Here is a 12,488-nt window from a genome sequence, read left to right on the forward strand (position 1 = left end):
TGGGGGAGTGCTACTGATCAGTCGGTAACTAAGACATGAACAGGATGCTGTTAAGTCCCACTGCAGTGTACAGAGAAACACTTGAGCAGACAATCTGGTATTGAAAATAGAGCTGTCAGCTGCTGTTTCTTCTGAGTAGCGACACCAGGTTCCCACAATGGAAGTGGGTTTGGAAAACAAACAAAAGTAGGAAGCTACATGAATTGGTAATTGTGTTATTTCCTTTCTCTAGAGCACCTTTAACCAGCTGCATCACAAATGAAGGTTGACTCAAGTTGGAAAACTCACAGAATAGGTTTTTCTTCTAAGATCTCTGAAACAACCTCCTCAGCTGTCCTAGAACATGTGTCAACTGAAAAGCAAACTCCTATTGCTTTCCTCCATCTACGTCTTAACAAATTTCATTCTAACACTGTCCACTAGGTTCCCATTTCCGTGTTTTGCCATCTGGATCTCATCTTTATAAATACAAGTTACATTCACCCACTTGGCTCACTTCATCTGTAGAGACCTGTTAAATGGCTTTAAAGATCATTTACTAAAAAAGCTAAAGATTTGTCATGAGAAGAGATTAATTTAAGTAGAGAACTTCTTACTTTAATGTCAAAATTACGTTACCAATGACTTGTGGCTTCCCACATTGATCAGCTGATTTCTGCCTTATTCACATTTGTTTTCTGGCTCTGTATGTCTGTACTAGCACATTAATTACTCAGAAGGCACCCAAGTTCACAGCAATGATCTAGTCACAAATTTCAAACATCTGAAATACAAGTGTGTAATATTAGAAAATTAAAAAAAAAATAAAAAGTCCAAACACTAGTGCTTTGTTTCTGAAGCAGCATGGAACACACTAATTGAGCCCAAGATAAAACTAGTTTAAATTTAAACTTTAACTATTTTGCTTACTGAATTGTTTTTCACCAAAACAGTACCAAGCTCCAACAAAGTAACATCAATCTGAATGGATTTACTCACTCAGTTATTTCGGTTGTATTTTTAAATGGTATTAAAAGTTTGTACTTAAATGCCAAACTCTTTTCTAAGTTTGAAAGAAAAAAAAAAAGACCTTGAAGGAGTTACAGTAGGAACATAAACAGCATGCCAACTAATTGCTCCTGCCTCCTCTTGATCAGCACAGCACAGAGCTGCCTTCTTTCTAGTTTATGTTCTTGTATCTTCAGTAGCTCAAGTGATACAGATCCATGCTTGGCACTGAAATTTTGCAATTTATTCCTCAAAATGATGTACAGGACTGTATCTTTAAAAATGTTTTTCTCCTTCAATCTGTAAGAGAGAAATGGGAGAAAGCCCAGGTACAAGGAAAAAAAAAAAAAAAAAAAAAAAAAGACAGAGCCCTGAGTTTGCTCCTAAGAGTACATGGCATCTATCTCCTTAACATCTTCATATGATATGTAAACACCCCTAAAGACATCAGGAGTGAAAGATTAGGGATGAATGAAAAGAGTTGCATTCTTTTCCATTCTCTTCATCTATATCTAGATACAACTGTAAGACATATCAGTTCAGGGCTCTGTATGCCCTGGCACCTGCTACTGTAACTGTCCCAACAACATGCAACCAGTTAGTCAAAAGGGAACTCTTTTTGATCCTTAAAGATTCTACGAAGTACTTCAAACTCCATGCAGCAATCAACAAGTAGATCCTGGAGCTATAGTGCCATAAGCATTGTTGAGATGCCCTTTTGGCAAGTGAACCCCTGCCCTGTGCTCCAGTATCAACCTGAAAATGGATTTTTTTAAGTATAGTAAGAAGAGGCCAGGTCAAAAAAAAGGTGCCAGTCAGTCAAAAAACCTATCTGGACTACTTCTGAAACATGCTGTCAAGCAGCTGGGCTAATTTCGAGTATTAAAGTTTTCATGTGACTAGAGATCTAACAGCAGGCCCACTGTCTTCAAGGACTAATATTGCCTCTGGCTGCTTCTCAATACCAACCAGCAGTCCAACTTTTTCTGGGCTAAACTTCAATCTGTTTGTCCAACCTGAGCTAGGCACCATCTGGGGTGCAGAGCCACACCATCCCCAGCAAATGGGCTAGGCGAGTCACACTGTCCTCACTGTAGCTACCTGCAGACTGAAGGAAAACTCTATTGAGAGGTTCTCTAACATCCCAAAAGTCACCTCAAAATTCTGAGATGTGGGACCCCTTTACAGCATATACCTAACAGATTTCCAATCTTATGTCACAATGCATCTCCTGATTAGTTGGCATTTCACTCAAGCTGAGGAAGATGGAAGAAAACACATGCAAACTGGGGACTTCACTGTTTAAGAATGTCATGAAATGCAGACCTTTGTAATTGCTTCTCAGCCTATATCAAGGGAACAAAACCAAACTCTTTATCCACTGTATTTGCAATTATTGAGACTGCAAAAACAATCCAGAGAACTGGGTTTGGCTTGGTAATAATTTCTATTCCCTCCATGATCTTATTTCAACTGTTTGTGCTATTCTCTGACCTTGTTAAAAGCCGCCTTGCCAGGAGCCCGCCACTTTCCCATCTGAATGCACTTGTCACCAAAATGAATTACCACCTTGCATTAGTAGTTCAGCCTCCTGACAGGAACTGCAGGAAGAGCAGAAAATGGTGCAAAACTCAAAATGATGTATTATTGCTAAAACGCTTCAACTTCTCTTGTCAAGGATTGTAGAGTTGGGCCAAGGCAACATTAGCTCAGCTGCCTCTGAACACACCTGTTTCAATTTAATTTGTAGTAATTAGGAAGCCTAGGGCACCAGGAAAAGATGCTGTTCAGTTACTGTTTCAAATAGCTGAGTTTTCACGTGCCATTTAAAATCCTGTTTTTCAGAACAGACTGCTGACTTGCTAATGCTAGCAAAATGAAATAAAGCAAAATATTTTTAGCAGCAGGAAGTTGTTACTTGCTACTGCCAATTACATGCCTTGTACTTGAGCAGTGAAATTTTTTCCCCTTTGCTTATTCTTCAAGATAGGTAAAAGCTGGCTTAGGTCACAGTGCATGAGGATTCGAACAAAACTCTTAGTCCCCGGAGTTGGCCAACACTTCTGGAGTCATGGCCAATACTGGCAGCAATCTGCTGTGGCAGAGCAAACAACAGTGTCCTAGATCCACTCTTCAGAAAAGGGGGAAGGAGAAGATTAAGCAAGAGACCTAGATCTATTGGCTTTGGCAAAAGGCTGAATACCTTGTCATGCTAAAATTACTGAATTTGGGGAGGAGAAAATGGGGCGGGGAATTTAAAAAAAACATTAAAATTACATAAGAATAGATATTTATACTCTGAGTTAATTTATCAAACTGACACAGAGATGAATCATCCACCATTAAAATAATGGGATACAAGTTTTCTTTATATCACAATCATTATTTACAACTCTTAAATATTCACAGCGGAGTCAAGTATCCTCATCTTTTAATTTAAAATGCGATCTTGCAGGCCAAAATAAACTGTTGGCAAAAATAAGTTTCTACAGGAGCAGTGCCCAAAAAATGATTTCTTCAAAAACAGGATAGATCTTAACAATCATGATGGCACTTTTTTTTTTAACCTACACTATAAACCACACAGGGCTCAAGCAACTCATATAAAGCTAGATCTCTGAGTAACAAAACAATGAGAATGGGTAATAACAAAAGCCTGTGGTATAGCTAGACTTATGATTTAAAAAATAACACAAACCTCAGTTATTTTTTTTGAGGTGACACACAACTCTGCTTTGATACAGGTTCATGAACACATGCTGAGAATGCAACTGAAGCCAATATGGTTCCTCTCAGTGAACTAACTTGAATATATGCATGTATTTCTACCAGTAAAAGTCCATTATTTTAATAATTGGACTTTTTCTGCTGTAATGCCATTAGAAAGACAACCATACCACTGTATATTTTTCCATCTTAGAACACACACACAAAAAAAAGTATCCGGGAAATTCAGAGCAATGCTTCCTGAATATTGTTTCGATTATTTAGGAATGGTTTTAATATTATCAGTCATTTTTTTCCATTGTGGATGTGTATTTAAAAACTGGACAAGAAAACAGAAAAAGAAACCCATATGATAAAATGAGTGTTTATGGTCAGCACCATGATTTCACCACTCAAGTGAACTTTATGGAATATAACTGTGTCTACCTGAAGTTGTGCTTTTATAACGTATATGGGACACCCATATACATGCCACACATGATCTTAAAACCACAAAAAGCAGAAAGTATATCAAAGCTGCATCTTCTTTTATTCGTTTATCTTTGCTGCTTCAACAGGTAATTTTTTTACAATCCAAGTTTTTAGTTTTTCTATTTCAGTTCTGCTTAACTCATGATTAAGGTTTGGAAAAGTATGAAGTGATGTTGATACTCCCAGTGACTTTAACATCTTGTTGGTCTCTTCACCCCATGAGTAGAGAACTAGTTCATCAGCAGTTCCATGACACTGAAATAATTCTGGAAGAACACTTTCATTTCTTTTCAAAGCCTAGATGGAGAAGAAACACTGTCAGACACATCACTAAAACTTTTAAAAGAATTGTTACAATTACATGGTGACAATTTACATAGCATTTCATTTATTAACCCATGTTTTAGTGGTCGTTATCGTACTATCTCTACAAAAGCAAACAAGGAAATATTGGAAAAAAACCTGCACTTCAAATTCCAATGTCGTAACTCTTGACAAATGATAGGGTTTACTTTAAGGCCTATATCCCTCTCCAAATAAGAGAAATAGAAAAAATTCATGACAGCAGATGGAGCCCATGAGTATTATAATTCATCACAAATTTTCAAAGAATAGTCACAATTACATGGACTCTAACAACTAAGGACAACTTGCAAAGCATTTCATTTGTTAATCTGCCTTCTACAATGACTTACTTTGAATAAAATAATTCTACTGTCTGTGCAAAAAAAGCAACAAAACGTCATGTAAGGACAGCTTTAAAGCCTCACTTCCCTAATGCTCTGCTTATCTATTTCCAGGAAGTGTCAGGAGTTTACAATATTAATCAACTGCCTCAGATGAATAAACATGCTATATTCAATTCTTCTTATAACGTTTTTCTTTTAGCTAAGCAGTTTTTCTGTAAAGTCTACCACACACTCACCTGGTAAACAGCGGAGTCTTTATTGAGAAAACTAGACAAAGCAAAGACTCCTGCCAGATCTTGATGAAACCTATATGCTAAATGCATTGCCATTCCACCTCCCATCGAAAAGCCGCCTAGGATACAACAAAAGAAACAAAGATTGGATTTTGCTATATGTCTTTGTAACCCAGCGTCCAATTTATTTTTATCTTCAGATGTTTCTTTTATACACGATGCAATCAAAAACCATCTTGAGTAACATAAAGGTTATAATGATCTTAAATCAAAGCATGATTCAATTAAGAAGTTGGATAGCTAAAGTACTGCTGAAGATTCATTACCGAGAGAGAAAAATAATAAAAAAATCAGCCAAAATGCCATTACATTCATGTATGGTCCCAACCAGGTAGTTGAACACTGTGGCCATACATTCACTGATGTTGTTAAAGCAAAACTCTACAAACAGATAATTCTCACTGCTTTTTTATTCAACTTATTTTTCCCCTAGGCTAGTAGCATTCACATGTGAAAGATCTATATCGCTATTATACATAACCAATGAACATTCACCCCATTAGACTAGTACACAGAAGTTGAGTGTTTTTTTTGTTGTTACACCTTAGGATATATAAGTAGGGAAAAATTGCAATGTACCCCACCTGAGCTCTAACAGGATCTCCGAATTAATGGCCTTCTGTGTTCCATATCTCTTCAGCTGCACTAATTCCGTACGCAAGATAATTCCTCAGGGATGATTTTTACACGACAAATGCTTATTCATTAGGAAAGAAATCCAGACTACTGCATTACTTCACAAGGACACAGTACATAGGCTATTATATTGACTGTATCCAGATAATAACTAGGGTGAAAAATGACTGGCTGATGAAATCTCTTCTAGCACAGAGATGACAACCAGCAGAAAGGTTATGACTGCAGCTCTACTTAGAGCGGCATTAGCGTCCAGGGTACTGGTGATACAATTGGTTTGTGCCAGGTAGTTAACTTGTGTTAATTAGTTGCAAAATTCTGAGCCCAGACCTTTTCACAAAAGAGACATGAAATTAGCGATTGAAGAAGAAATGCAAAAATAGCAGACAAAATACCAAACATTTTCAGCTTATCTTTTTGAAGCGATTAAAATGAGACTCCAGAATGGGAATGGCTCTTTTGCAAGGGCTATGTGAGCCCTCCGGGGTTGACTTCTGTGCTATGCAGAAGTTTGACATGGGTGCTAAACAAAACCCAGCCAGGAAGCAGTGCCCTTGCAGCACCGAAACTGAGCCCAATGACACTCTGCAACTTTGATACTTCACTGGATCCAGTGACCACACAGGAAATCTCTGGTGCACACACGCTCAGAGGCAGAAAATGCTGCACTTCGTAAATATTATTTGGGTCACCGTGAGACTGTTCCTAATGGGGAATCCTCTTCCAGCACGTTTATCTGCAAGCCCCAGCAGGTCTGAGGCCCTTCTAGCTCACACTCCATCCCACATTATGATTGGAAGATTTGGCTGGATTTGTGTAGGAAATTTTCCTGAAAACACTAGACTAATCCAGAAAAAAAAAAAGCTTCATGTCTTTCTCCCACACAACATTATTTTCTATTTCTGATCCGAATTTCTACTGAATTTCTGATTCTTCTTTCTACTTACTCTCACCTTGTAGTCTTAAGAGACAATTATGGCCAAAAGCAGTAACTGCAGGTTCCTGACTTACAGAACTTGGATCTTAGGGAGAAAGAGCAAGACAACACAACATGGAAGACTGGAGTCTTGCTTTTCTTTTTCAAACACAGTCCTTGACTTAGGAGAGCTATATGCTCGAACTAGGAGATATACCTAGCTATCCCCTAGCTATGCACCCAGGGGGCGGCTGATAATACCCTGATATTTATCTTTGGTAAATAAAGCCAGGACCTGCTATTTACCCTACGAATCAATCTTTAACCAGTTCAAAGTTAAATGTAGTATGTCTAAGTGCCCAAAAATATTTGAAGTACTACTGCAAGCCTTTCATTTGCATCACTATTTCCTACCAGACATGTTCTTGTCACATGTAGAAGAACTCTACAATAAAAAAAATAAAAATACATTGCACAAGTGTCATAGTAATCACAAAAATTCAACACCATTGACCCCACATTCACAGAGAGAAAAATACAGCCTTCTGAGAAAGTATATAAAATACAACAGCTATACAAAGTTATGATGTAAACAACAACATCTTGTGCTGAAACTTCCTTTATTCTCTTCTGTGGAATCTGATCATTTACTTAATTTCCTTTTGATCATTTACTTAATTTCCTTTTGATCATTCTGAATGATGCTGTCATCCCCAAACACAAAAAGTAGCACTTCTACTCTAAGAGACCATTTTGCATTTTGCTTACAAATAAATACAGATATACTTTGTCCACATATAAAATGAAGTCCATTTTAAGTATTTTAGAATACAGGAAAAAAGCTGCATTGAAAACTCATTACTAGTTTGTAAATGATTTAATCTAAAATTTTGTACCCAGTTAGTCACAATCTGGCAACACAATCTGCAATTACTCACTAGCAGTCTTTGACAATGCAGTCACCTTCTGTTTAGAAGAATATTAGGTAATGGTTCTTTTATGTGGCTCATACTACTATGAGAAAATGTAATACAAAGGACTAGTTCTTTGAATTTGGTTTTCCAGGGGAAAACCTGAAGTCTATCACTTGATACAACAATCTGAGTAAATGCCGTATAGTAAATGCTTTAGAAACAACAATTTGAATAAGCATTTGTAGTTGGAGACAGATTTTTTTGATTACAAGAAGTATTTCAGTATGTGTTATGTGAAATTTATGCTTATAAAAGACATGCTCAGTCAAGAACTTTTATAAGAATTCAAATTTTGGATTAAGGAAAAATAAGAGGCAGGTACAGATATTACACAAAACAAATATATGAAGTGACAGTCAGAATGTAAGCAAAACACAAAAGGAAAGTACAAGTATGCTTATGTACCCCAATGATCTCAGCGTAAAGAGTATGTAAACTTCACAGCATTGCTAAGCAGATTGTGTTAGGAGTGTTAATCAAGATCAAAACCGACATGGTAACATTTCAACCTTAGATGGGCAGAACACAGTAAGCCCTTCGCTTGAGACCAATCTACTTCCAAGAAGTACAAAGGGTATGTACAGAAGTTCAGAATTTGCCAATAGGTTTCACACACAAAGTATGTTCATTTTCCATTTTTCCCCTTATATCTAGAGAGATCTGTGATTAATGCTTCAAAACAGTTAAAAAGTGTTGGCTCTACAATGCTCAGGATACCAGTTCAAGAAAGCATCTAACTATTTGCATTAACTTTCCTGCCTTACAAAGGAGGTTTATGCACAGGCTAAAAGGTAAGCACATACAAAATAGACTCAATTAAGTAAAGCACTTTTCTTTCAGTTGCAAAGAAACTTCACTCAAATACACATTTATGACCTCAAATCTGCTTCTGTGTAGTGGTGGTTTCTAGGCAATACCTCTTTGCAGTGAGAAGAAAGCTGCTTGTAACTTGCTTTGCTAGTTGAGAAAGATCTGCTGAAATCACAGGATCGTCACACTTCCAAATTAAAGAATTTGTATCAGAAGGAAACTCCCATGCAATACGTTACTAAAATCGAAACATCCTTTGCTGGAATATCATCTGTAACTATGTTACGGTAACCCCAGCCATACAATAATGTAACACAGAGTGAATAGACTGAATTTCTCATATGTAATTTATTCCTGCTTGAATAAAATACAAACCCTCACCACAGCTGCCATTTTTCAGTGATAAAACCATCTTTCCAGAGCTTGTAAATGGCCTTAGGAGCCTTTTAAACATCAAAGTGTTTGTATAAAACCTTGAGCTCACTTCTGCCAAAGATCTTGATTTATATTAATTTGCTCCTCTTTTGTATCTGTCCGAAATGATAATCTGGTCCATGATGACACTTCAACATTATATTGAGTTCAGGAAACCAAATACTTACCTATTGTCAAACTTCAGCTTTATTAATTTCTTTGTATTTGGTCTAACAATGTTTGGGTTTCTATCTCAGAAAATGACTAACTTTATTATCTAGCACAAAGGTTTCTTTATTCAGTCTCTCTTGTGTCCTGTATACATGAGAATGCCAAAACCTCTGCCTTCTCCCCCATGCTCCACTTTAGTGCCTGCAATGACCTATTCCTGAGTTCAGAAAGCTCTTTAGGTTTTCACTCTTCTTTACAGAAAACACACCTCTCTAACACACACAGGTTTGACATTGCCGATTGCTTCCCGAGTCATATAGATCTGACTGTAAAATGCCTTAGTCAATTTGTTATAATTATTACGGACTTAGGAAACAACAAACCAGATCACTTTTTCAGTCTTTCCAGTATAATTTTAAAGTGTGATCAAAGCTGTTTTCCACACTAGAAATCACAGCCATAGGAAACAAATTTTAGTTATTAATCACATTTAGTGCATGAATACTGACATCTGCATTGAGTACAGATCTTCTGCTCCTTGCAGAGACAGACCTTGAGCTCTACTCGCATGAATTTGAGTGGCAGAGGTAGAAACTGCTTCATTACAGCACAGAACCAAAAGAGGAAGAGGAGAAGCTAAGCCCCAGACTTTGATGAGATAAGGATTTGGACTTGGGTGTAGGGGTGGGTTTTGGGGTGTTTATTTCAAGCAATATTTATTTCTTCACTAGTTTCTCTCTAGGAGTTGTTCTTCATCTTCCTTGTATTTCTTCAAATTTGTCAGGACAGCTTTAGTAACAAAGTGGCAAGAGATGAATGCTACAGCATACAGTGCCTGTGCCAGCACAGTGCAAGGAGAGACAAATACTCTTCTGTTGTATAAGGCTACACCAGCACAGTTAGAAATTCTTTGCCCGTTCTGTTATCATCACAATACATTACATACTCTTGCCTCACTTTCTTTCCATTCTCCCAGCATTTTTCATTCTCAATTTCTCCTTTCTTTAGATATTTCAACTTAGAGTTACTTTAATCAGTTTGTTATCAGGAATTTTTCCCTAAAGCTACATTTCAGTTTACTTTCTGCTCTCCCTAGGGACTTTCTGTGATTTACCTTCTATTAATGGTAACAGCAAAACCTTGTTCTACACATCATCTGCAAAGAAGCTGACTTTCTGTTTTGACCTTCCTTTTTCAACCATGAATAGAAGTATTATATACATTTAACAGTGTTCATATATGAATATCAGCAAAGAGTACAAATGCCAGTGGAACAGCAAATTCCCTTCTCCACAGAACTCCCTGAACACTGCTCCTGTGTAAGTGCTCAAACATGTACTTTGTCTCAAGTGAATTTCCTCACAGCAGCGATTTTCTCCTTTTAATCTATTCATGAAACTTCACTAAACACTAACCTTACACACTAGCAGAACTGCAATGAATGGTTTTCACCTTTGATAGCTTTTTTTATTCTGTTTGTTACTCAGTAACTGAGGTCTTTACAAGAACAAAGGCAACTTCCCTTGACTGGCTCAGCCACTTCCTCTTGTTAGGAACATGAATCAATTTGCTATTCAACTTTCTCACCAGCCAAAACACATTTTGAAATGCATATTTAAGTGGTACAAGTTTTACCACTTTCTTGTAAAAAGAAGTACACAATAGTTTCTAATGTATGAACTCGCAGTAAAACCAGAGCTAGTTATGATTTTATTTTCAACTGATATAGGTAGTAAGAGGGGAACCCAACATGTGTACCTAAGGAACCATAATTTTTGGCACTAGAAGGAAAATAAAATCCATGAAAAGTCTCAAATCAACTTTTACTAAGATGTTACTCTATCAAATCCATGGCTTGCTGTATTTACCTAGTATGTTTTCTCTGTTGTTTCTGAGGATGACAGCATAGCCCTGCTGCAACACTTACCCGTCATTTTTACAGTCAGCATAACCACACAACATAGAAAGAGAATCACCTATTCTTTATGCTCATGGTATTCATGATTTTAAACTGAATCACAGAAAAGAAACCAGAAAATAGGCTCTCTAAAGCAAAGAATAGTGAAGCACAGGACCAAGTTGCATTGGAAAGCTGTGAACCTTCCATTAATGGAGATCTTTTAGAAAAAGTCAGAAAAGCAATGGTAAGGATTTGCCTAAATAGGGCTGAACCTGCACTGACACATGAAGATGGATTAGTGAATGTTGTTAAGCCTCACTCTTCTATGATCCTGTAGGCACGACTGTGAAGGAAGTACAGGTTAACGTGCACCCTGTGGCATGTCTGCACATGACTCAAGCGTTCTAAAAGCTCATCCATCCATTTAATTTTGCCCTGAATTCAGGCACTTGTTTAAGATGAGTAAGTATATGTTTTCAACAGAGTTTCTACTAAGGTTGAAAAGATCAGAATTCAATTCACTTTATAATTCTTTTCTTCCCAAAACCATTATCTGATGATAATATGTGATGACAATATCATGGTTGAATTATTTTTGGATTTACTGCTGTGAGCCTTATTTATCTTCACTATCATTTGCTAAGCCTGTCATTCACCATGCAGATCAAAACTGAGAATGTGCCACTTTTCAAAGACCCTCATTTCTAGATACATTAATACCACCACCCTCAAGAGCTGGGAAACAAAGTGACAAGTGGTGGATCCTACTCTCTGGTTAAAACTATTAGCATTTGTACCTCCTACTAAATGATTTCTGAAGGAAACAGAAACATTAATTTGTTAATGTCTCTTCCTTGCACATCAGGAAGTAAAAAGAGTAGTAGAGATCCAAAAGAAAAATAAATGGCCAGTTCAGGTGCAAACATAAGGAGCAAACATGTTCCCCAAAGTTCGAATGCAATGCAAATTTACACTGATGCACCGAAAATTAATGAAGTGTTTGCTGGTATTACGGGGGAGATAGACTAACTATTGCTTTGAGCCTAGCATCTCATAGGCATAACTTAAACCACTGTCGTGATTTAACCCTGGCTGGCAACTAAGCACCACGCAGCCACTCGCTCACTCCCCCTACCCAGTGGGATGGGGGAGAGAATCGAAAAAAACCTCGTGGGATGAGATAAAGACAGTTTAATAGGACAGAAAGGAAGGAAAAATAATGATGATAATAATAACATGACAATAATACTACTAAAAGAATTAGAATATACCAAACAAGTGATGCACAATGCAATTGCTCACCACTTGCTGACCGATGCCCAGTTAGTTCCCGAGCAGCAATCCGCCCCTCCCAGCCAACTCCCCTCAGTTTATATACTGGGCATGATACCATATGGTATGGAATATTCCTTTGGCCAGTTTGGGTCAGCTGTCCTGGCTGTGTCCCCTCCCAACTTCTTGTGCCCCTCCAGCCTTCTTGCTGGCTGGACATGAGAAGCT

The 12,488-nt window shown here is 37.4% G+C and overlaps 1 protein-coding gene across 4 annotated transcripts in view; it reads right to left on the reverse strand.

Moving 5' to 3' along the window:
- Positions 1-4,224: 4,224 nt before the first annotated feature.
- Positions 4,225-12,488, reverse strand: part of LYPLAL1 (lysophospholipase like 1) — a 28,676-nt gene continuing 20,412 nt past the window's right edge. For all 4 annotated transcript variants that reach the window (XM_050894186.1, XM_050894184.1, XM_050894187.1 and 1 more), the window contains 2 exons: positions 5,111-5,226; positions 4,225-4,482 (listed from right to left, as the gene is read on the reverse strand). In XM_050894186.1, the coding sequence (XP_050750143.1) occupies positions 4,243-4,482; positions 5,111-5,226 (356 nt within the window). In that variant the 3' untranslated portion in view covers positions 4,225-4,242. The remainder of the gene's footprint in view (positions 4,483-5,110; positions 5,227-12,488) is intronic.

This window comes from Gymnogyps californianus, chromosome 3 (assembly GCF_018139145.2).
Source record: "Gymnogyps californianus isolate 813 chromosome 3, ASM1813914v2, whole genome shotgun sequence".
Classification (NCBI taxonomy): Eukaryota; Metazoa; Chordata; class Aves; order Accipitriformes; family Cathartidae; genus Gymnogyps; species Gymnogyps californianus.